This window comes from Rhipicephalus microplus, chromosome 3 (genome assembly GCF_043290135.1).
Source record: "Rhipicephalus microplus isolate Deutch F79 chromosome 3, USDA_Rmic, whole genome shotgun sequence".
Taxonomy (NCBI): domain Eukaryota; kingdom Metazoa; phylum Arthropoda; class Arachnida; order Ixodida; family Ixodidae; genus Rhipicephalus; species Rhipicephalus microplus.
Window position 1 is genome coordinate 248086319 of NC_134702.1, and position 25545 is coordinate 248111863.

At 45.0% G+C, this 25545-nt stretch overlaps 1 protein-coding gene across 3 annotated transcripts in view; it reads left to right on the forward strand.

The window, feature by feature from the left end:
- Positions 1-25545, forward strand: part of LOC119161150 (rifampicin phosphotransferase) — a 586004-nt gene that overhangs the window by 480703 nt on the left and 79756 nt on the right. For all 3 annotated transcript variants that reach the window (XM_075890885.1, XM_037413539.2, XM_075890884.1), the window contains one exon: positions 2995-3158. In XM_075890885.1, the coding sequence (XP_075747000.1) occupies positions 2995-3158 (164 nt within the window). The remainder of the gene's footprint in view (positions 1-2994; positions 3159-25545) is intronic.

The following is a 25545-nucleotide window of genomic DNA, read 5'->3' on the forward strand; positions in this document are numbered from 1 at the left end:
ACACGCCTGTGGAAGGCGCTTGTTGAGTTGGCAAAAAGATAGCTCAATGATGACGCTGCACTGTTAAAATGTTTACTGTGTGGCGGCCCTTACGTCTTCGCACGCGGTATTTCTTTGATAACCACCCCAAATGTCACTCATGCGTTTCTAACGCCACGCGCATTCTTGTAGCGATTTTTATCAACGCTGCTATCACACACTCAACACTGTCTTGATGTCATGGCCTGCGCAGAGTCTGGCCTGCTCAGAGTCGGCCTGAGAGGCTTGGGCCATCCTTCACAGCACCTTTGGTATGTGCAGATACAGCCACTGTAAGTTCGCTGCTCAGAGGGGCGTTCATAAAAATAGTTTACTAATCAGAAAACAAGTGCGGCACTTGTGAAAAATAGGCTAGATTAATCCTCGCCCGGCGTTATTTTTTCCTTCTTTGTTGCGTTTTTCTCTTATGTTTTTGTTCTCTTCGCTAAGCCTCTATACTCAAAAACATGGTGAAAATGCTGAAAAAAGAAAACCTTTCTTTAGTATGTAGTCTATGGCAGTGAAATATTTTTACGTAGGTTTTATGCCATTTACATGTATTCAGTAAGTCGCACAGTTTTTCTTGTCTACCATGACAATGTGTCAAATATGGCTCTTTTTGGGCACATTTTCTTTGTGCCTAAACTTTTATGTTTAAGATTCATTAATGGCTCTAATCTCTCTAGATAAACTGTATAAAACAACTAACAACATGCAAAATAAGACTTTTTATTCAACAAAACAATTGTAATGTTAGATGTTTTAAAATAATCAGCCCGTACTGATTGCTTACTTCGAGTGCATGATAATTATACACAAAATATCAGGCTTTAAAGCTAATAATTGAATTCTTCGCATGCTGAGCAACATGTTAAAAAAGTTGATTCGACTGTGGTCATGAGAAAGCCTAAAAACATGGCGTTCAAACAAGACTTGCCCAAACCTATATCTGGATGAAAACCATACAGCAGTAGGAAATGGAAAATGGAAGCTTGCGATGAAAAATTAATAAACAGGGGTTGTGTTGATCCAAAGTTTCGACATGCGGGCTAGTCTTACTCAAGGCTAGCACAGAACTAGCGTTGTTCTACCGTTGGAGAAGGCTCGTGCGCTTGTCGAAACATCAGCTCGACACAACTACTGTTTACAGATTTTTCATTTTGAGGAAAACGCTGTTTAGACATAGACATGGAACCTCCTCTATGGAGCAAAAGTATCAATTTAAAAATGATTTCTTCTATCATGGGAACTTGGAAATCATGGCAGATTCGAACATGTGGCTTGGTAAAGTCCTTGAGTACAATGCAATGCCAAGCAGCCAGTTCGAAATTTCTAGGAGACTGTACACAATACGCTGTTCTTAGTTTTTATTAGCCATGTTTTGCTCTCCAAAAGCAATTGTAAACTACCTTGTGTGAAACTATATCTAATATTTTTCGATCATGAAAATATAGAAACTGAACTTGTTAAAGCATGTGCCAAGAAGTTAATTAAAAACATGGCGTTTTTTTTCAGCATCAACGATCTATAAGCTCTAGGATTACTGATTCCGCTATTGCACCGATATTTCCAAGACGCTTACATGAGAAAAGAGCCTGTCTCTAATTAGATTAGAATGGTTGTTGATAGTGTGTCTCTTTGGTCAAATGAGAGGTATTTTTAGTCTGTTTAGGCAATGATGAAAGAAGCACGATAAAGAAAGGTTCGTTACACTCTACTCCCAACTACTGACGGACCTTTATCGTGAATTTAGTGCGAATAAAATTTTTCTATTCCACCACTAAGCACCATAGAGTTAATATTAACTCCATGCTAAGCACTGCACACATACGTGCGCACATAGTAAAGAAAATCTTAGTTTCACCAAAAGTGTGAAGGCGATAGAAACATATTCAAATGTATTAGGAAGCAAGGCTAGCACTTTTAGCAGCAATAATATTTGTAGTGTACATGCACTTGCTAAGAAACCAAGCTACCCACAGCGTTGCCATAGCTACAAATAGCAATGTTATGCGATGGGAGGCTGGCAGTCCATTCATTGAGATTCGATCTCACTTAGCTCTACAAAGTGCTGGTGTAACAGAACACAGTCACTCCAGGTACACTTTTGCTACCGTGTTTTCGTGTTGAGAGCCAAAAGTCACGCGCTGATCAATCATGCATTACCGCGGAAATCATAAGCACCCCGCCTCTTCAAGTTCGCCTCGCTGTAAGAGGAGCCTAGCGCAACCTTGCCTATATATATATATATATATATATATATATATATATATATACATATATATATATATATATATATATATATATATAGATATATATATATATATATATATATATATATATAAAATGTAAATAAGAGGAAAGAAAAGTGGGTGAAAAAAGCACTCGCTAGGAGCAGAAATTGAACGTACGACCGTCGAATAACGCGTTCGATTCCTGCTCATGGCAAGTTAATTTTTCACCCACTTTTCTTTCTTCTTATTTACATTTCAATGGCTGTAACAACTTCCCCTATACATTCTTTGGCAACATTGTCTGTTAGATTTCATTATTATTGTGTCAAAACACGAAAAAACGAGCCCTTAGGTATCCACATCTATCCGATATCTATATATATATATATATATATATATATATATATATATATGTATATAGTGGGAGTAATAATTCAATAGGCCAGCCAGTCTTCGTGAAGGTATGGGATATGGCACAACGAGAGCATTGTGTCATTTTATATATATATATATATATATATATATATATATATATATATATATATATATATATATATATATATATATATATACTGATAGATACACGTGAATGACGACGGTGAAAAGCAGTGCTGACACTCAACACTCAATACAATTGCTATCGCAACAAAACCAGAAAAATTTATAATGCAGCAGCACTTCAGTGTGCATGGCAATGAAGAGCGCCTATAGCGCATGAAGTGCCGGATGTGCTTTCCCGCAGAACCTGGTGGTCAAGGTTGTTGACGAGCTTCGGTCAGCCTGCTGGTTGCTTGGTGAACAGATGCAGCGAGAGGGACGGCTTCCAGATCCCTCGGTGCTGTTCTTTCTTGACCTTCTGGAGATTGACTTGTTGCTGCGCACGCGCTCTCCGAAGCTGGTCGCAAAGTAAGTCCCGAAGCTGGGAGAGTGACTAGTGATCTCTTATGTGGGAACGGCACACCGGTTATTACGAAGGTGATAAATTTTCACGTTTACGAAGCAAGCGTACGAAATAATTGTTAGACACTTTTACGGAAGAGATCGTTGTTTTTTTGACTGCAGATAAAGTGTGGAAAGAGGTTCTAGAAGGTGTGGTTGGCAAGAGACAGTTGACTAATGACAAGGTCAGGTGCATAGGTTGCTATGTTGTATTCACGATGCTTAGTACCAGTAATGCAAGCAATCCCATTTTAGGTAATGGTGCATGAAGTGAAGGCCCCCCTTTTGTAACGTGGTTCAGTGTGCCCAAATTGTAAGGGTTGAGCCAGCAACGCTGAGAACAAGAACCGTCTTTATTGCGCGACTCAAAATAATCACGAACAGCCTTCTGGACGGCTCAACACGGCACCAACGCACACAAAAACCAGGAGAAAACGATCCCCAAAGACTGGCGGTCAACGTACATACGCAGTGAAACAACGATAGGATAGTCAGCTCGAAACATAACAGCAAGAAATGAAACTCAACGTAACTCACTGTAAAAACGGGCTATCGACTCGCCTCATAGACGATGACCCCAAAACCCGCAAGGCCTCACCTCTGTAGCACGCACGCAGGAAGCACCCCACGCGCCTAGCGCAACCCATCGCTCGCCTGCCATCGAAACGCCCTGCGGGCTTGTCTCGACCCCTTCTTATTCAACAGCCACATTTTACCGCTGTGACTTTTTCGATGCTGACGCTCGTCCCGCGCATGTGCATTGTGCATGAGCTCTCCTCGCCCTGCTTCCGCCGTGCGTGCTGCAGATAAGGAAGGACCCATCTGTCCAAAAAAGGTACACAAAAATAATAATTAAACCAATAAATAAGTCTATAAATAAATTCATAAGTAAATTATAAATATCTCAACAGTATAGGTCAAAAACCCACTCGTGAGTCGACTTACTCAGACTAAGAATAAGGCGTGAGTTTGAGCCCGGCTGAGTTTACTTTGGTGATAAAGTCCGAGTGCGTCCGGCTGAGTTAAAATTAGGTGAACCTCAGTCTCCGTGACGTCACGTTAGGTCGATTCGTTGAAGCTGAATCTGAGTGAGTCGGCCTAAGTTGTACTTTGATCAGTTTGAGCCTGAGAGTGTCGAGCTGAGTTATACTTAGGTGAGTTAGACTGACTGAATTGTGCTTTGTTGAGTAAGAGTCCGAGTGAGTCCGGCTGAGTTATACTTTGGTTAGTCTGAATCCGGCGGAGTTATTAGCCTTGAGGGCGACCACAGAAAAGGCCGGCACTGTTGTCGTTCAACAACATCACGTGAGTCGCCTATGCATCAACAGTACAGCACGCTTGTTTTCAATTTTTCATTTTCTACCCTACTGGTTTGTTAACGGCCCGATACCGCATCCTGAGTGCATTAGAGCGAGTTTATAATGGGCATGAGTACCTTCAAAACGTCGCAGCAGTGATAAACTTTTCTGATAAAAGTCAAGTAGGCGAAACAATCCAAAATTTATTCTCGAAAGTGTAGCTCGCTAAGCGGCCAGTTTTTTTCTTGGAGCGTTCGTGCACCCGCAAATATTTTGTATCTGGAATCGAGTTTAAAAAGCTCTGGATAGGTATGACGTTGTACCTCACATATTCTTACGCATTGTATTTTATTACTGCTTCTTGAACCAAGCTGAAACAAAAACGACGTAATCTTCCCAAAGCAGTGCGGTCACAGAACTGTTCTATTTGACTTTTAGATGGCTCAAGAATCCCGTGATATCGTCTCAGCTTCTCGCCTTGGTGTGAGTTCGCATGCATGCAACAAAGAGAAGCAGCAGCGGTATGCATGTTTGAAGTGAATAAAAAACGACGAAAAAGACAGCAGCGAAAAATACGGCTCGTGGCAGACAAAACGAGAGCTCATAGTGGGCGGCACGAAAAAAAAAAGTGGCCCCGTATCTGCGAGTTTCACTGCAATTGTCGTCGAATGACGATAGTCTTGCGTGTGGAGAAAGTGAACGAAACGTTTATTTGATGTTCTGCGGGAGAAAATTGCGAAATTGTATTCTGGAAGTGCTGCGGTAGAGTCTCGATCCGTGCAGCGAAGTCTAACGACTACATCTCGGCGCGTTATACACGAGTGCCATCTGGCAAGTTATCTTCGAAATCAAAGGAAGGCGAGCGCGCCCGCGGAGAAAGATGCGTGCCTGTCTCGGAGGCGATAAAAAGCAGGAGGCAAAGCGAAGGGCAGGCGGCACCACCGTGTCGTTTTACAAAAGCGTTGAATACACTTGCCTTTTTGAGCACTGCGTGGCACTGTCAGCGCAGTATGATAAACGCTACGGTCCTTAGAAATATTTATGTATGCCTTCTCTAGTAAAAAGGCACACATAGAAAACACCAACGTGTTGCTATAGTGTCTCAGGTATGCGCAATAATTTCTCTTATTAGACAATCGCACAAGTATGAACGCTGAAACTTGGGCAATACTGGTAGGCACTGCAGATGGGGTTTGCCGTTTTAGGTATAGTTCGGTAACTTCGGTGCCATAAGAGAAATTGTTACCGCAGACGAACAGACAAATGTAGAGACAGACAGACAGAAAGACAGACAGACAGACAAAAAGACAAAAATATTGGCATCGAAGGTCTCCAAGAAAGACTATCGTTTTTAAAAAAGAAAAGGCAGCTAGAGCTGGCAGGAGTACTAGAGGGAACACAAGCACACAATGTTCAAGAAGCCTCGCGAAACTAGCTCGTTTCAGAACAAATTCTTGCTACAGTGTAACCATAATATCGCTTTGTTTCTGAAAGAGTGGGGTTGCAAACGTTTTGACAGTTTGGCTAAAACAGCTGATAAATTGCAGCTCTAGGTCTGACCCACCTGGCTAGACGCAAACAGGAAAGTACATATACGAGGGCACCAACCGAGAAGCCTTCAAAGACTCGGGAAAAGCCTCAGAGCTTTATATTTATGAAACAAATGGTGATACAAGTTATCTGACTGCGAGTCAAGGTCTGCGGTAGGCTATTCATGGACCGCTTGAAAAGAAAAAAAACTAGAGAATTTTTCCTTAAATACGAAAGAGCGCAACGAGGCTCCATGTTTTCTTTCTCAGCGTGACCAGACACCGAGAAACCAGTCAACGTCAACAACATGCACATGTTGCAGAAAAGGAGAATGCCAGTCATGAAGAGATATGTTCAGCTGCGCATGTCTTGCTTTGGCGGAAACGTCGACTAGAAGGAATGCCTACCATGCAAGGGTGTCTAGAAAGACAACGCCTTACTGTACCTAAAGATGCAGTTTCCGACACTGTTTTGGTAAAGTGGCCACTTTTTCCGACTAATGAGTTCACTGGGAAACATCTTCAGTCTATGTATTCGACTATACTACCAATTCAGTCTAGAAACGAGAATAGAGATCGACTATACCTTTTTCAAGATCAACAAGCTTGCCATACCCATGGAGGTACCACTCTGTCGAGTTTTACTGGTTAATATTCACGCTGCCTACCCCTCTACTGCTGGGCCTGAAAGTAGAAATGTCCCAAAAATGCCGACTGAGTTTATAGAAGAGAAAGCCTAACGACTTGCAAAAGAAAGAAATTGCTGACTACGTTCGTAACTGTGACATGGCTACGGGGTCAGATTCCACTTCATGAAAAGCGCGCAAATTGCCAGTAGCCAGCGCTAACCTGAAGCATTGAATATGTTTCCCAAGCACGCCACAAGTCTCAGCGCTTGCTTAGCGCACGTGGGCAAAACCAGAACGACGCCATCTACAACAGACACATTCGTCCTCAAGAACTAATTTTTATGGGGAATTGTAAGTCAACGAAGACCAATATCCCTAAAAAAGAACGTATAAAACAGCTGCATCTTACTGGTACTTACCAACACAGCTGAAACCGGAGGGATTACAAAAAAATTTAACTCAAGTTTAGGACGGCGCAGCGAGTAATGGAGCTAAAAATGATTAGTGTAACTCCTAGAGACAAGAAGAGAGCAGAGTGTATCAGGAAACTACTGGTTTTAAGGACATAGTAGTCGAAACCAACAAGAAGGAATGGTAAAGGGCCGGGCATGTAGCGCGAAGGCAACACAGCCGCTTGTGATTGAGGCTCACAGACTGAATTCCAGGGGAATACAAGCGGGTGAAGGGAAGAGAGAAAGTTAGGTGGACAAATCAAGTTAGGAAGTTTTCGAGTATAGAGTGGCAGCAGCAAGTGCAAGATCGAGTTGACTAGAGGAACATGGGAGAGGCCTTTATCCTGCAGTGGGCGTAGTCATGCCGATGATGATGATGGTGAAGTCCACCACGCATATTCAAAATCGATCACTTCGTTTTCCGAAGGACATCCGACCATGTCTTGAAGATCGCACACGAAGGAATCCTTTGCGGACATCACGGAACAAAAAAAAAGATGGTGGAAAAGGTTTTGAAGAGTTTTACTTGCGTGCTATGCAAGCTTTATTTACGTGCTTCGTGACGTTGTGCGATATTTGCCAGAGCAATAAGACAGTTGAAAGTGAGCGCTTCTCTATGTATCTTTTTTTCTTTGTGGGTTGTATTCTGTGCTCGCGCTCGTAATTTTATTTACATACCATTCCGAAGCAGGTTGTAGGGCGTGTGCCTCTTGGAAACAAGCCGGTCACCCACACGACTTTCCAGCGCGTCGCTTTTGATGTCATTCGTTCACTGCCACCTAGATTGACCAATGGTAATTAATATGTTCTAACAATGGTTGCCTTTGCGACGCCTTACGCACACGTAATTTCTCTGTCAAGCATCAACACTGAGAAGATTGCAGAGGCGTTTTTGAGATGTTTTGCACGACGAATTGTCACTGATGGAACATTCAGTTCACCTTACAAGTACTTAGGGAGATCATTCGTGTGCTTTCGTTTAAAGGGGCCCTGTGGTACAATTTGAACATGTCTTTTTTAGAAGTTCTTCTGGTTATGTGGACTGCGCCAATTTCGTAGTGCAAGCGGCATTGCCGAAGTCGAAGCTGTTATAATTTTAATTCATGAGACAAAGTATCTTGATTTCTGACTACGTCGGCAGCATTGACTCTATTGACACGCGTTTCAAGCCGCGGTCCAACACGTTGCTGACGCAGAATTCAACCAGAATTTAACCAGAACTCAACCAGAATTCAACCAGGATTCAACCAAAATGACGCAGAATTCAACCAGGTATGTAGAATTCAACCAGCAACCTTTTGATTCACAGTGCGTGGCTCTAACTACTGCACCTCAGTGCGTACGTTGGCTGGGATGCCAACGGCAGGCCATTTATATAAACTTAGCACCATCCTATGGTCCTCAAAGCTTCAAAATTAAAGCACGTTTTAGTTGTGAGCGGCCAAATAGCGTGACGGCCTCACGTTAGGTATGCTGGAAAAGTGATTGTCTCCCCGAAGCGTGGTATACCCTGCACACACGTTTGTCAGAATAGTTTTGAAATATGACGAAGGTCGCCTCGAACGCTGCCACAGCCGCGTTTACGTAAATGGGCGCCGCTGACACGTGATGCAGGAAGAATTTTGACAGTTGTTCGCGCTTACCCTCTGTATAGGCAATGTTCAGTCAAGTTTGCCAGTCTGACTGGAATGCCACAATACATAGCCTAGCGGTTAAAAAAGCGACCTTGAAACGACGTCCATGAAAATGAAACGCGACGCGCGCGCCTCGCGCCCTTCATCTGTCGGTGGTTTGTGGTCCGTATACATGGAAACTCGAGCACGCGTCTATTTTCTGCGTGTTCCTAACGGCGAATGAGACGGGGCAGTGTGATCAAAGCAGCTCTTTCTGGTAAGTGTGCAGTGACTCTACTTGGGCGCTTGTTTCGTGCCTGCTTTTGTTTCAACAGCGCCTAAAGTGTTGAGCTGTGGCAGTTGCTATTTGGCGCTCACCCTGTGTGTTTCAATTTCATGCATGCCTTCTGCTTAAGGTGTGCGCTGCAAGTTTTGAGCTTTCTACCTTTCCTAACGTGACTTTGAAGTCCGTGCTGTTGCTGAAACATGCACAATCAACGGTCAACTACTTCTGCAAAGACATTTTCCACTTTCGTGTTATACCGATTCCTACAGTGGAGGATTTGCCAAGTTTTTTATTTGTCATCTGAAGTGACTTCATGTTATGTGACGTTACATGAAAAGCTGTTCTCTATTGGCTTGACGCGACAAGCAGCGTGCAATATTCTTATGAAGGAGGCTAGTCCCTTCAAGTGGATATCAGAAGCAGTAAAGATTCTTTTTATATATTTATACAAAGAAATGCTTTCTGTTTCTAATTGATGCATTACAAGAACAACCAGTATGAGACGTGATCTGTGAATGCAGCTATGGTACAACAGCAACTAAAGATGGGAACGCATGCCGCGTTTTTAGCGAGCAAATATTCGACATGTGGTGGACGCTGGCGTTTACATAGAACGTGTCTTTCATAAACGCTGAAAAGTCCTTACCTAGTTTGTGTGTGACCGCGCGAGTGTCTGCTACCCGATCCACGTGGTTTGTCGTAACCTTGCTAACAAGGTCGTCAAAAAGAGTGGTAGCGAGGTACTCTGTGAACGCCACCATCAGGTGATATTTTCTGTATGTCCTTATGAGACGCATACTGTGATTATAGGTGTCAAAGACTGACGTGAACAGGCGAGTGAAATGAAAAAGGGAACGTTTCTCTTTTCGTCATCTTGAGTTTTCAACTTTGAGGAAGGATTACTCTACTTTTCCTGCACCAATTTGCATCATTGTTGTTGCATTCGTCTCAGCTATTATTACTACATGCAGTTTTTTTACTTTTGCGTTCGTTGCTAAATAAGTCTGTCGCAAAAGTGTCGCAGGGCCCCTTTTAGCAACTAGCGACGACGCATTAGCGCCCAATGGCAAATTATCTAGTGGAACAATTATTGGAACGCTGAAACAAATGATACGACGAATGTGTCAGAAAAACCACCAAAACATTGACACTTAAAGCCCGTATTGTTCGCCTATTGAGAAGTTCCTCAAACAATTTTGGGTTTCGTCACTTTTGATTTTTATGGTTCCTACGTCCGAGGACCCATAGCTATTTAAAGGGGCTCATGTCAAGAACTCACGTGGATCCAGAGGTGATAATTGCCAACGGAAACATAGAGCTGCAGGAACGTTTACACGATAAGTTCCGGCTTGCCTGTGACGTGCTCCAAAGAACAAAGGCTACCCAAAAAGTGCTCCTCTTGGTCCTTTCAGAAAACAGCATTCTTAATTTGACGAGTAAAATGCCCTTCATCATCACTCAGAAAAGGAGCCACAGTTTTCTCGTTTTTGACTTGGGAACGCGCCAGAGTATATGTCATATTATACCTAATGAAGAAGTTCGAAGAGAGAGACTTACATGTCTCACCTTCGTGTCAACACCAAACTGCAACTAATTCCGGCACTGAGGAAAACGCAGAGAATGACCCACCGCTTATCATATTGCAGCAAAACGAAACGTATCAGGACGTGCAAATTGACGCGGATCTCATGGTTGAACAATGCGAAGAAGCTAAACAAGCACTGCGTGCATTTGCATACTTATTCTCGGATGTATGTGGAAAGACACATCTCGTAGGACGTATCACGGACGTTCCAGTGCATCTCCGCCGGTATCCGGTACCTTCAACAGTAGAAAAGGCTGTAGAAGAAGAATTACAAGGAATGCTCAAGCAAAGTATCATTGAACCTTCACACTTACCATATCATTTACCGGTGGCAGTAGTAAGGAAAAAAAACAAATGACAGCACGCAGTTGTGGATTGACCTGAGGCGAATAAATCGAGTGGTCATAATGAACAACTAGCCGATACCTATGATAGACATTATGCTCGCTAAGCTGGGAAATAGTCGTTACTCATCATAGTTCAAATTCACCAAAGGGTATTGGCAGGTCCCAATGCAACTGGAGAGCAATTTATAGCTGGTGACAAGCTAAGAATAAGAAGGAAAGTGTACCGCTGTCCATTTGTATTATGTGAGTTCAACTGCGGCCGCTCTTTGCAATGGCACAACTGTCATGATGAACTGATGACAAATTCAGCATGGCACCGTTCAGGACGAGAGGCGATGTGCCACTTAACCGAGACAATCCGGGATCGGCAGGCGTCAATACTTCTTTTCCTGTGCCATTTGCTTCCCCAAGAAGCTATTGCTGACTGTTATCTACTCGCGCTCCCCATCATTCTCGCGGGTCGTCTTTCGATACAGATGGTTCTGAGTTTGCAGCGTTTGAAGTACACCGAAGTAAAAGACTTTTGTGGCGTTCCATTGTTTCGGCAGCATTTACCAACAACATGGTGGCTATTCTCTGCGTCGCTCGGATGCACCAAGCATATCGCTTGAGGGTGACCCCTCTCGGCGATTGTCGTTGCGGTAACTTGTGTGCAGTATGGTGAAGGTGAAGTCTGACTCATGTTTTCAACTGTGCGCGTTTGTGTTTTCTGGAATGTTCGTGTCTCTTATTTACCGCCCGAAAAAAGTCATGACAACAACGTGTCCACATGTGCGTGTGTGAGTGCGTTACTTCAGTGTTGCAACATGGGAGTCTTGGTGAGTTCTTGCGATATACGCTGTGCTCTGCACCTATACGAGTGATGTGAGTGTAGACAAGGCGTGAGAAAAAAGCGTCCGACAGAACCTGCTAGCTCTACACAGTCGGAAAGCTAAAAAAAGGTTGGCAGCATATCCACGGAGTAAATGATGGATAGTGGGGCGAAGCATTCGTCCCTCCATTCGTTCTTGCTTCCGTCCGTCCATGCTCCCGTCTGTGTGACCGTCCATGCGTCCATCCACTCATCCGTTCGTGCGTCTGTTCGTGCGTCCTTCCATGCGTTCGTCCATGCATCCGACCCTACGTCCGTTCATGCGTCCATCCATGCATCTGTCTGTGTGTCCGTTCGTCCATCTATTTAACACTACAAGTACCACAATCTCGCATCTTTTCATCATATATTGCCCATATAGAAGCACCATCATCCAGCGGACATTCCAAGGACTAAACGAGAGGCGGCACATGCACACTTTCTTACGGCTTGCGCTTCGGGCCTACTTCGCACCTTTAACCACCTCGAGTTCATTTCTGGTATATACTAGTTCATTGTATTCAAAGCACTGCGGCTCAACGCTCGCAAAACCTTTATAAAACTAAGGAGGTTAGACCCAGCGAGTATAACGTAGCAACCCTTTCTTGTCAGATAGTGCTTAATGTATATGCCAATGGCTGCTGATGGGAATTGTAGCGTGCGCGTTAACTAAAAGCCGAATCCTCCTGTCTCTCATTCCCCATTGGAAGCCATTGGCATGTACATTGAGCACTATCTTTTATTGTTCAACGACGCACAGGAAAAATCTCTCACCGGCACCACCTTGGAGATCAAAATGTTATACTTGTTACATACTACAACGGCGACGAGGGACGAACGGGTGCCGATATAAGAAGCTTCACCCCTGAATTAGTGTGGAGAGGATGTGCAGTGGTTTATGCATTATAAAACAAATTGTGGCGATCAGCTGTGTGTGTAATCAATTTGATGTGTGTCTACTAGCACAGATGCGGCATCTTAATGTAATGAATTTCCACCAACTCATAATTACAAGCAAGGATGATGTCGCCGTTGGGGAAACAAAAGTGGCGATGTGGTCTTGTTGGTGACGCATTTGAAAGAAATTAATGTAGCGCAAGGCGAAAAATGGACACAGGAAATAATAGACTGAGAGGACAGAGCGCTACTAGCAACATGTTTATTTTCGACCTTTCAGCCGCTTTCAAGCCATAATGGTCAGGCGAGCAAGCAGATAAGCACCTGTATTCAGATAATTGCACGACAATGTCATCTACGTAGAAGAAAAAACAATAAATAGGACAACAAAAAACCTCACAGACAAAATCACGTATCACTGCGTACGCATGAACCCCAGTTCCTTGGGTGACAAAGCAATTGAAGGCTTGCTGATACATACATCTCTAAGAGCATCAATAAGTTCGGCTTCTATGATCAACAGAGTCATCTCATCCTCATGCCGACAGACAATGATTGTACTCTGGAACAAAGGCCGGCACCCCCACGTGTGAATGTGAAGAGCGAGAAAACCTTCTGGCGGCAGTTTATCCGCCTTGTAATTGTGTTCTCTCAGTCACTCATTCACACACCTACTGGTTAGGCCGACATAGTTTTTCCCACATGTGAACAGAATAAGATTAATAACGAACAAAATTGACTTCACAAATTTGTGTGTATGTCTTTTTGTGCACATCACCCTTTCCTCACGCGATGGATTCGTCAGCACACACAAGTTTACAAGTTTATCACGTACTGAAAATAGCTGAAAATAGTACCCTAAATTGTCCCGAAGTGCCACTTTATTTAGGTTATGTGACAGCCAGTGAACACATCGAATTATGGCCGTGCGTCTTGATTGTGCTAGTGAATCAACATGAACAATAGATTGGCTTTAACTTCCACGAATCCTTTTCAAGTCTTTTTCCGCAACTGAAACTAAATCATGATCCGGATAGCCCGATCCTTGCAAACGTGTGATCTGACTATGGAAGCTCTGCTTCATAAGATGCGTACATGACTCGTTGAATGCGTTTTTGTTGGCAAGTCGTCGCAATGGCTCTCTTGGTTAGTTTGGAATGACCGGAATGAAATGGGAGTAAAGCTTTCTGAGCACGCGGATCATAATACCAGCAGAGCTGGTTGTCAGAACACTGAATACTTAAGTCTAAAAACCTTATTCGTCTATCGCTAGGCCATTCTACTGTCATTTCAAGGGGCTTAAGACCATCACAAAGCACATTCAACACTCCAGTACTCTCACTTAGGAAATTTTTGCCCGAGCTGTCAATAAAAATATTATTATCATCTACATATCAGAACACTTTCTTAGCCGTCGTCTCTGCGAGACCATATGCCCCACTTCTATCCAGGTCTGCCAGAAACAGATTCCTCAAGGCGGACGCGATGCAAGAGCCGATAGATATACCCTGCTTTTGCAAAAGAATAATATTGTTCCATTTGATGAACGTTGATGTAAGATAAAATGCCAACAAAGTAAGAAAATTCTCAGCGGATATACCTGACTCAGAAGAAAACTTAACAGCACCAAATTCATCAATGCTACTTCCAACACATTTTAGTATTTGTGGATGGGGGAGGGAATATTACATGTCTGACACGTCAATTGAGAAGGCTATTAGTCCTTCATTTTCATGAGCTTCCATGAAAATTAAAATACAATCAGAACACTTTGCTAAAAATGGATCTCGGACTTCGAGAAGATTAAGTTTGTCTAACAAAAAAGCTGCGAGTTTTTTCTGCCAAGTACCCAGTTCCGAGACTATTACTCGAAAAGGAATGTTAAATTTGTGAGTTTTTGCATTAAAAATACATCGAGACTATTTTTCTTAATTTTCAAATACTTTTTGGAGTTCCAACTACGTTCATGTTTTTGCACAATTGGATAGCCTTTGCTTTTACTTTGTTCAACGATACGCCATCTTTTACATTGAACACCGCCCCGCCACGGTGGTCTAGTGGCTAAGGTACTCGGCTGCTGAACCCGGCTGTGGCGGCTGCATTTCCGGCTGTGGCGACTGCATTTCCGATGGAGGCGAAAATGTTGTAGGCCCGTGTGCTCAGATTTGGGTGCACGTTAAAGAACCCCAGGTGGTCGAAATTTCCGGAGCCCTCCACTACGGCGTCTCTCATAATCATATCGTGGTTTTGGGACGTTAAACCTAAAAAATCAATCAACATTGAACACCATAGAAATAGAACTATTAGCTTTTTCTAAGGAGCATGATTGCGAAAAAACTGCGAAGCCACCTTCCTTATCTCCGTGCAAAACACACAGTGAATAATTGTCCAGGTACGACAAAACACGTTTAACAGGAATGTGAGAACACACAGGTTTACAACGCGAAATGACGTCTACTCCTTCAGAGGTAATTCTTTCTTCCTCACCTTCAGTCGCACGACGCGCCACCTGACGAACGATCGTCAGCATATCAGGATTAGGCCTCTCTCTTTGAAGCTCGAATTTCAGCCCTAACTCTAGGCCTTGAATGACGTCATCAGGAAGCTGGAAGTTCTAAGGAACATTAACTTTTCCCTTGACCTTACATCGAACACTGGTGACCCACTCACTAAGATAGTGCAGCTGAGGCATCCAAAGAGCATCGGTAGCTTGCCCAGCCAATCGCAGGTACCTTTTCAGCAGGAATCCAGCGACAGATGCATCAAAGGAAGTATGAAGATATGCACAAAGACGAATCCTGTGCAAGCGAACTTGGCGATACAATTGAGCGCGTAAAATCTTGAGAGTCCTCCTTGTAAGGCCAAAGGAAGGCGAAAAGCCCCCGCACAGCGTGAGTACTTCATAGGGAATAATACCTTTGTTGATGCAGAAACTGAGCGTACGTGCCCTGCACTTCGCGTTGACGATGAAGCCTACAATACAGCTTGGGTCTTGAGAAACAAATAAGAAGTGCCCATTGTACGAGAATTGTAGTCGACAAGAGTGGCGACTTGGGCTTGTTGGTGATGCATTTGAAAGAAAATTATGTAGCGCGAAAAAATTCGAGCGGCAATGAACTTATCTCGAAGGTGAGAAAGCTTTTTTTAAAGGTTTGATATGTGAGCTTTACCAATCCAAAACAACCATATGATTATGAAAGACGCCGTAGTGGAGGGCTTCGAAAATTTTTGCCACCTGAGGTTCTTTAACGTGCACCCGAATTCGAGCACACGGGCCTGCGGCATTTTCAACTCCATCATTGTGCCGCCATGGGTGTCGGAAGAGGCCCATTGATGTGCCGACTGTCAGTGCCATGAGGCAATTAGGGGCCGTCACAATGACGTTTATAAACACACCCCTTTTGTTGCTGGCCACAGTTGGTTTCCTTTTGCTCAGTTAACAGTAACTAGAAACGCTCTACCATTTCTAGCGCTGACACGGCCGCCTCTGGCGCCATACTGTCTGCGTAGCCTGGCTAGACACGCTTCGACCGTGAGAACAAAAGCAATGCTTCTTGCCATCGCCAAACATGCCTCCCCAAGCTTACGACCCAAAGTATATAGAAGCAAACTAAAACTACCGCGCACCCTACACAACCGACGCAGCCACGCATCCTTAGCGCGGTCCAACAGAGCAGGTTTCTGGGGTCGTCTTACTGTAGTTGAAGCGCTACTTAGTGGGCTTGTAGCAGGCCACAAGGCCGATTCGTCTGGTATATGTGCGAAACAATTGCTACTCAATAGGCACTGGCCTGATGGTGATGGCGCAGACGAAGGTTGTATTTTCGCTTCCGTAACTGTATTGATCCGTTGACGTTTTGTCTGCCAATGAGCCTGCCAACTTTTAATACGTCATTGATTATGTTGTTACAGAGGTTTATTAGGGTACACAGTGACGCAGAGAATAGCAGCAACAGCAGAGAAGGCATGGCCAGGGAGCGAACAGCCAAGCCAGCCAGACGATGGCAATGCGCTTCTGCACCTATCTATCTTCCTCCTCACAATAACCTCGGTATCGAGAGGTTGCCACCCTGCAACCTAAAAAGAGGTCAGAGGATCATAACACGGCTTGAGACAGCTAATGTGGACAGTTTATCGTTCCAGACGACAAAGGTCGGAAGATGGCGCAAAGGGTTCAACCGCGTAATCAACAGGAAAGGTCTGAGCAACCACGCGGTATAGAACGTGGTACTTCGAAAGAAGTGTAGACGAAAGGCTGGGAGCAGCAACTGGTGGGACCCTAAGCCATGAGGGAGCCGATGATTGAAGGGTCAAGAGAGATGTCGGAGTGGTGACGCTGTTTTTGTCGACACTGCTGTTCGCAAGGGAAAGAAAGGGCCAGTTGTCGGCATTTTTCGGCATGGTGAGCAGCTGCAGACGCAGACTGGTAGTCGTCATCGTCGGGATAGTGTGGTAGAGTCGTAATAATGGTGCTGGTGATCTTGGGGCCGTACAATAAGAAGAATGGTGGGAATTCAGTGGTGGCTTGGGAGGCGGTATTGTACGCGAACGTGTCAAACGGAAAAACAAGTTCCCGATTGCAGTGGTCTGACGCAACGTACACCGACAACTTGTCCCCCATACTTCATTTAAATTGTTCCGTATATCTATTTGTCTGTGGTGATATGCGTGAGTGGTGCGGTGAATGTTTCTGCATTTGGATAGGAGTGATTGCAAGACGTCTGACAGAAATACACAGCCCCGACCACTGAGCAGTTCCCGGGGGGCGACATGGCGGAGAAGAAAGTTGCCTGGAATAAATGAGGCAACGTCTCCAGATATTGCGGCAGCCAAAGATGCAGCGGTTTCAGCGTATCTTGTCAAATAATCTACGATGACGACAATCCAGTGGTTTCCAGTGCCAGTGCATGGGAGAGGCCCGTACAAGTCAATACCGACGCGATAAAGTTGGTGCACTGGGCACGGAAGCGGCTGGAGTGGCGCTGTGGAGTAGTGCGAGACTGGTTTGCCTAGTTGGCTGGCGAGGCAAGCGCGGACTTATTTGCAGGCGAAGCTGTACATTCCGCGCCAATAATAGCGTTGACGAAGGTGCGTCTACGTCTTGAACACGCCACCGTGGCCACACTAAAGGTCGTTGCGAAAAGCGGAGATTAGATCATGACGAAAATGGCGGGGCACGACCAATAACCATGTGCCGCCATCATTGTGGTAGTTACGGTGGTATAAAAGGCCATTGCAGATAGCATAAAGTTGCACACGGTGGCGTAGCACTCCTGGAGCAGGTGTGTTCACGGGCCTTGAAAACAAGTTTACAATTGAGGTGATCCATGGGTTATTGCTTTGTCGTGAGGCCATTTTCAAGATGTCAAGGGGCGAAACGTCGTGATTGTGACAAGATGAGTTGGCGTCTGAAATCAGTGGGAAGCGTGACAAAGCTTTGGCATCAGTGTCGGCGGCCAGAACAATATACGACACGGATGTCGTATACCTGAAGTAGGAGGGCCCACCTAGCGGAGCGACCTAACGGGTCCTTGAGGTTTGATAACTAACACAGAGCGTGGTGGTCTGTTACGACGTCAAAAGGACTACCGGGGAGATAGGAGATAGGGGGAAATTCCTGTAGAGCCCATATGTTGGCCACGCACTCTTTCTTGGTTACGGTGTAATTAGTTTCAGGTTTTGTGGGTACACAACTGGCATATGCAATCATGTATTCGGCGTTGTCATCATCACGTTGTGCGAGCACAGCACCAAGGCCGACGCCACTGGCATCAGTGTGAATTTCTGTGCGTACGCTCAAAGCAAAGTGACGCCAATTTGGTGGAGACGTAAGCGGGCGGCGAAGAGTCGTAAACACATCGCCACAAGCTTCTGACCAAGTAGATAGTTCATTGTCGCCTCGGAGGAGTGCACTGAGAGGTGTGATAACAGTACGAAAATTTCGAACAAAGCGTCAAAAAAGTCAGCATATGTGAATGAAGGTCCGCAGTGCTTTCAAGTTAGTAGGCTTAGGGAACTTGGATACGGCGCGAAGTTGTGCAGGACTGGGGAGAATGCTTTCTTTGGAGACGACGCGGCCTAGTAATGTTATTTTCGGAGCGGCAAATATGCGCTTTTTCAAGTTAAGCTGACGACCGGCTTTTTGGACACAGATCAAAACTCGATGCAACGTTGTAGGCGGGTCGAGAAATCTGGAGAAAAGACGACAATATCATATAAGTAGCAGAGGCAAGTGCGCCACTTCAGGCCACGTAAGATGGCGTACATCGTGCGTTAAAAGCTGGAGGGTGCATTACAGAGACCGAATGGCATGACACTGAATTCGTACTATCGATCTAGTGTTGCAAACGCAGTTTTGGAGCACTCACTCTCAGCCATAGGCACTTGCCAGTGGCCAGAACGCAGATCCAAAGAAGAAAAAACTCCGTTCCTTGAAAGCAGTCGAGTTCGGCGTCAATTTGTGGTCACTATTACGCACCATGTTGGAAGGTTGAATGACACCGCGTTTAAGCAAGACCTTCACCTGGTCATTAATGAGGTGCCTTTCATTCGCGTATTCTGTGTAGGGATGCAGTCGAATGGGTGCGTGGCTTCCGGCGTTGATAGTATGCGAAACAGTCGTTGTGCGGCCGAGTGCCCTTGCTTGGCCCTCAAAAGAGGAAGAGAAATTGTCGAGCAAGTGAAGAAGTTAGTCTCGTGTCATCGTAAGGTCACTGGCTATGGTTTGTGCGAAAGATCGCGGTAGTGGCTGAGGAGTTAATGTCCCGAAAGTGGCCCTATCAGTGGAGTCGTCCATGATGTGGTATCTTGAAGATGACGCCATCGGCACGGCTTTGCCGTGGGTTTCCCAGCAACGCAAAGTGATTGGCTCGGACGATGGATTTGTGATGTACATCACGGCGCCGCCCGAATAGAACTCGAGGACGGCAAATGGCAATGACAATGATTGGCGGTGAAGTGCAGACTGTGCGAAAAGCACGGAGCCGTCGTTTTCAGAGTCATAAGAAATGGGCACAGGAACAGTAGATTATAGGAAGGCACAACAGTTTCGTCAGAAACTGTGATTTTGTAACATGTGTTCTTTACATTGAGGACGTCTGTCGAAAACAGAAACAACTCAAATTCAGTGCGGGCGCAATTGATGATCGCACAATTTGTAGAGAAGAAATTCCATCGTAATATAACGTCGTGAAAACAACAAGGCAGAACATTGTACTCGATCACATAAAGAACATCGTGGATGATGACACGGGCTGCGCAGGCACCAGATGGCTCGACGTGCTGCACGTTGGCTGTACAAAGCAATAGTCTAGAAGTCCAGAAACAGGCGTCGTGACTTCCGATATGGCGCCAAATGCTGGCACTAATAGCTCAGAGGGCAGCGCCGGTTTCTACAAGGGCTAGCATCTATGTCCTTTCTAAGTTGACTTCAATAACGTGTACGGGAGAAATACGAGGCCTTATGCATTTCGCCGTAACTGCCGTTCTCGCCTCCTGAACTGCGCTACTTAGTTTTCCTGGCGCACAGGGCACCGTCGTTGGAGCATGGGGATGGAAACGGCGGTGAAAAGGTGAGTGATGAGGCTGGGATCCCGCAGGTAGGATCAGATCCGTATTCGTCTGAATAACTGCGGCAGGGTTTACGTGGCTCATACATGACCCATAGTGGACGCACACTGTTGGACATGGCCGGTGCACGAAAGTGACAGTAACGGGCCACATGTCCAACAAGGCGACAATGAAAACAAATAGCACGGTTGTCTTCCGTCCGCCAAGGGTCGTCAGCTCGTGCGTGCTGTATGATCTGTCGGGCGGGTGCTGATACCGGCGGGCGAATAGGCAGACGACGTTGGCTGTAACCTTGCAGCACAGGCCTGGAAGCTACTGCGGTGTAAGTCAGGAGAGCAGCTTTCTCGTTGCTGACTGCCGTCGCGAGGATATGAAACGTGCTGTTTCCGCACTGCTTGACTTTCTCGCCAGCAGCGGGCTGCGTCATCGCATTTCACGTTTTTTACAGTTTCCTCTCCACTTTTCTCCACTTCCTTTTAACCCCATTCACCCTTTCCCCTGTGTACTACTGCTTAGCTGTCCGACCCTGTGAGAGACAGTTGCAGGGTGCACTTTCGTCTTCATTTCTACAAAAATAACCACTACCCCTACCCCAACCCACCACCGTCAGAGCCTGGTGAAGAGAAGGCGGGACTTCTTCGGCGATGTGGTCCCTGATGATGTTTTGGAGAGTGGGTGCCAATGGGACATTTGACTGGTCGTGAACAAGAAGCATCAGCGAAAGCTGGCGAGCTAACTTTTCGCAGACAAAACCATTATTTTGTGCCAGCAGAGATGATGTCCAGAAGCAACAGCCAATCCCGAAATAATTGAAGTCACCTGTGGATGAGAGTGACGCGTGGCAGCGCGTTATGTGCGCAGCTCATCAAAACTTTGGCAAAGACTGAGAAGTTCAAACTCTCTGGACGTTTTGTTTGCCAGCATCGTCTGCAAGACGTCGTCTTCAATTGCTTTCATGATATGCCTGATCTTATCGGCATTGGTCATTGCAACATCACCGCAGTTACATAGGTCGACAACGTCTTCATTGCAGCTGGTGAATGTTTCACCATTAGGCTGCGCATGGTCATGCAACCGTTGCTCGGCTCGAAGCTTGCGAACAGCGAAGTGCCCGAATACTTCCGCCACGAGCTTTTTGAAAGCAACCCATGTCGGGAAGTGACGTAGGTGGTCTCGATGCCACACGCTGGCGACGCCACTGACAATTAATGAAATACACGTAGCTGAGCTTCGCGGTGTCATCACAGCTGTTGATCACGCTCGTATACCCGTTCGTAAACGGCGAGTTAGTCTTCATTATCCCCTTTTGTGTCGGTGAAGATTGGTGGGTTGCGTTGATGCGATGGGCCAAGACATACCAATGTAGGCCCCAGGAAAACAGGTTGTTGCTGTGGTTGAATTGGTACTTCATCTTGCATTGTAGAGGCTGGCTAAAGTTTCCAGTTGCGAAGTTCCAGGTTGTCGCTACCCCGCAACTCTACCACTTGTTACGGAGGTTTATTAGGATACAAAGCGACCGGTAGGATAGCAGCAACAGAAGAGAAGGCTAGCCAGGGAGTGAACAGTCGAAAGAGCCAAGCGATGGCAATGCGCATCTGCACGTGTCAATCTTCTTTCTTACAATAGATTCTGTTCTGACTCTTGAAAGACCAATCTCGTGAACATAAATATCTGCTTCCGTCACCTCGGCTTTAAAATGAGATAATGAAGGCGTCTTTTACCTCTTTGTCAATTTATCTTAGCTCATCGTACTGGTCAATCACAATGCTATGAATATGTTGTCACTCACGTACTGATGAGCGTCCGCATGCGTCCTCATGCAGACGGTTTACTATCCTTCCGATGGCTTCCATGATAGTCTTTTATATTTAACGCCGCCTTTCATACAGGACCTCCAAGATGTGGTTCAATGTCGGAAACATAAAATCACTGGCTGGCGGCGCCACGAGATGTCGGTGTCAACGTATGATAGATCACAGAAGCATGGTACGAAAAGTATACAGTTGTTATTTAGACTTAATTCTTTCTTATCTAGGTCTCACGGGTACATAAGCTTCTCCTGACGGTGACTTCTCAAGAGTTCTGAGGCTACGGATGTGGTCGAAACTTGTGAATGCTGGTCGGTCTCGCCTTTGAAGGCTCTTTTTCGCGCGTTTTCCGGCACCAAATGATAAGAAAGGGTCGAGCCACCGTCCCTGTGGTTATACCACCCTATGGTCTCTTCTTTAGAAGAAGAGCCTGGATTCTGTAGCACAGACTCTTTGAACACACTGGGCTGATTTTAGTGATAGTAGTGCCACTCGTCGTAGTCTACACAGTAGTTTCAGCATTTTTGTCCAGCGTGGGTGGTAGGGCGCTGATGTAGTGTAAATTCAACGTTTCGCTCGTCAATTTGTAAAAATGAAGAAAACTGATGTGGCATATCCAAAGGTTTCATTCCTCGAGAGACCAAAGTTAGATTGCCCTAGTTCGTTTTTGAGCAGCACAGGACAAGAACCAAAGGTAATACGTCCCACATTTCGTTTTTTGTCTCACGAATGTTGTTTCTTCTCTGTCTTTCGTCCCTCACCTGTTCGTTGCGTGAAAGAGCTTTTTTAGCGCGATGGTTGGTTTCGGTTATTAAGCCGAAAGTTGTGAATACCTCGTACACAGAGAGGGGTAGACGGGCATCAGCGTGAGTGTTGCGCAAATAACCATGCTATAACAACACCACTTGATCATCTCGTCGTTGCATGCAATATAACCAAAATTTTTTCATGTCCTTATGAAGTCATTGTAACGTTAGCACTTTGGCACCTCATCATGACGTCGAATGATGACATTATCAGATTTCATTCGCACATGTTCATAGGCGGGCCGATCTAGTGAATATAAGCGTTTAGCGAATGACGAAGACATGAGTGAAGTTCAAAGCTTGAGATGGCTCTTAATACAGGTGTGCACCGGCTCGTGTAGCCCAAAAGTCTGAGCTCAGCCTGTCCTGCGGGCTGGGCTCGGGTGGGCGGGTGTCTTTTTTTGGGGTCCATGAAGAGGTCGGGCGAGATTGTTTGTTGTTTGGTGAGCCATGCGAGACGCGAATGCCGTATCAAGCCCAAAGTACAGATGTTCTGCCAGAACTGATTTACACCTGGTTATCTCTGGAATCTGGCTCCCCTTTAATGCACGGAAAAAGAAAAAACTCATTCAAAATGAGCATTGTGAGTATCTATAAAGAGAATGATCTCATGATTCCCCTCTCCTCAACCAAAGTACCAAACTTGTGAAATAACAAAAATCCTAAATATATCAAGCTTGCTAAACTTGCCAAAAATGTATTGACAAATGCGGTACCAGTGCGAGCAGAGAACGGACCTACAGCTGAGCAGGATGTATGGCGAAGGAGTGCCTCACTTCACTGAAGCGCGAATCACTGGATAGCTTATCTTTGCAGAATTTGTAATTGTTACATATAGAGACTGTCATGTGTCCTTCACATATGTGTTACTTTGAAGCGTTGAATAAAATGTCAAATTATTAGACAGCAAACATCTTGTCTCCACAGCAACTTTTTATTATATCAGGCTAGTGTATTGTTTTTGTACGTCGGGTTGAAACGGGCTCGCAGACTGTAGGGGCGGGATCAGGCAGGCCTTGGACGCAGCCAGCTGCCCATGTTCAGGCTTGGGTTCTAAATTTTGGTCAGCAAAGCTCTAGTTTTGACCCAGGAGGCAACGCAAAGACGCACTGAAATCTTTCCGAGTTGTTGAATACAATAGACTAAAAAGAATAGCAAGCAAATGGCCATCACTTTTCAATCATCTTGGGTGGATGTATAAGAGACCGTGTGCGTTTTTTTTTCTTACGCTCCTTGTTACCATGTCGCTTGCACTGTGAGTCGTAGAATTGCTGATAGGTCTCTTACGTATTTTTTAACTTTATGCCAACACGTTTCGAATATCAGTGCCAGAAGACTTTTTCCTTTATACTGCCTTATCTTTGTTCTAAACAAATTTTCTAACCACTGAATGCGCCACCAACAGCAGCATCCCCATGTGTCTGCACATCGTAGAGTGTACGTTCTCAGTACGTTGTTATTGTTACACCAGGCTGTTGTTTTACGCGTAGGGTAAAATGCAGGATGATGAAAGAAAGTTTTGTATGGTAAATTAGGGTATTTCACCTTGGCCTAAGCTATTTTCCTAAAGTTGGTTAGCAACACTGGCTTACGCCCACCGCGCTTGCGTCGTAAAGCTATCAGCTCATGTGGCACTACTTTCATACGCCTGCAAGAATCGTTTCCTGCTTACCACGGTGGTTCAAGAAAAGTCGGGATTAGTTTTTGTTTCTGGACTCTCAACAAGCAGGATTTATTCAGTACGTAGGGGAGTGCCTCCTGTATGCAGCTTGGTGTCCAGTACCTGACTGAACGTGTTGGATGAAAGACATCATACCCGTTAATGCTTGTCCGTGGGCTAGTTGGTTCGGTAGCATTGTAAAGAAAACAGCGCATGAAGACAGGGAATACAAGGGCACACACACGAGTGCTTATTTTTAGTTGCCGGAGTGAATGAAATATCTAGCCCACACATACCTCTTAAGAGCCATTCATAGATCTCTTGCAGTTATAGCCCGCTTATAACAATCGCTTTGTCATCTAAGTGTACAAATGTACAAATGCTCTTCTTTCTCAGTGTGTGATAGTTACACCTTTTCACGTGCATCTTTCTCTTTTTCTACGTTTTTATGTTTGCAGCTTTGATTTTAAATCTAGCCATCTTGCCTGATGAGTGGCTCAGCAATGTGCCCCACTCAGCCCTGTATTCTTGGAAAAGCTTGTGTAGGGCCTAGTTCGAACATACTGCAGGAAAAGGCTGCGCTTGAAAGTTGAGGACAAAAAACTGGACTGGCACAGGGAAAGCGCATCTAACAACTGAAGTTCATTTAAACAAATAGCCAAAAATGGGGTGTAGTAACATACAAGAAAGTGGGCACTTCAAGCAAACCACGCATGATCCTTTCGGGGTGTTATCTATGTTGTATTACACGTTTTTTAAGGATAGAAAACCAGATGTGCGTCTGGTTAACCTCTCTGCCTTTCCTTGCATCTTTCTCTCTCTCTCTCTCTCGCATTATTAAACCCTTTTTTCATTGCATTTTTTCTCTGTAAACATGCCACTTGTCTATCCGTCAGTGCTATCGAAGGTGCGCTAACGCATGCGCCAAACTTCCCAAACATAATGTAGTAAGCTTCAATGATTGTTCTCCTGACTTTATTTTTGCTGTGAGCCAAAGTGGTAGCACCCCCAAAGCTAGGTTGACA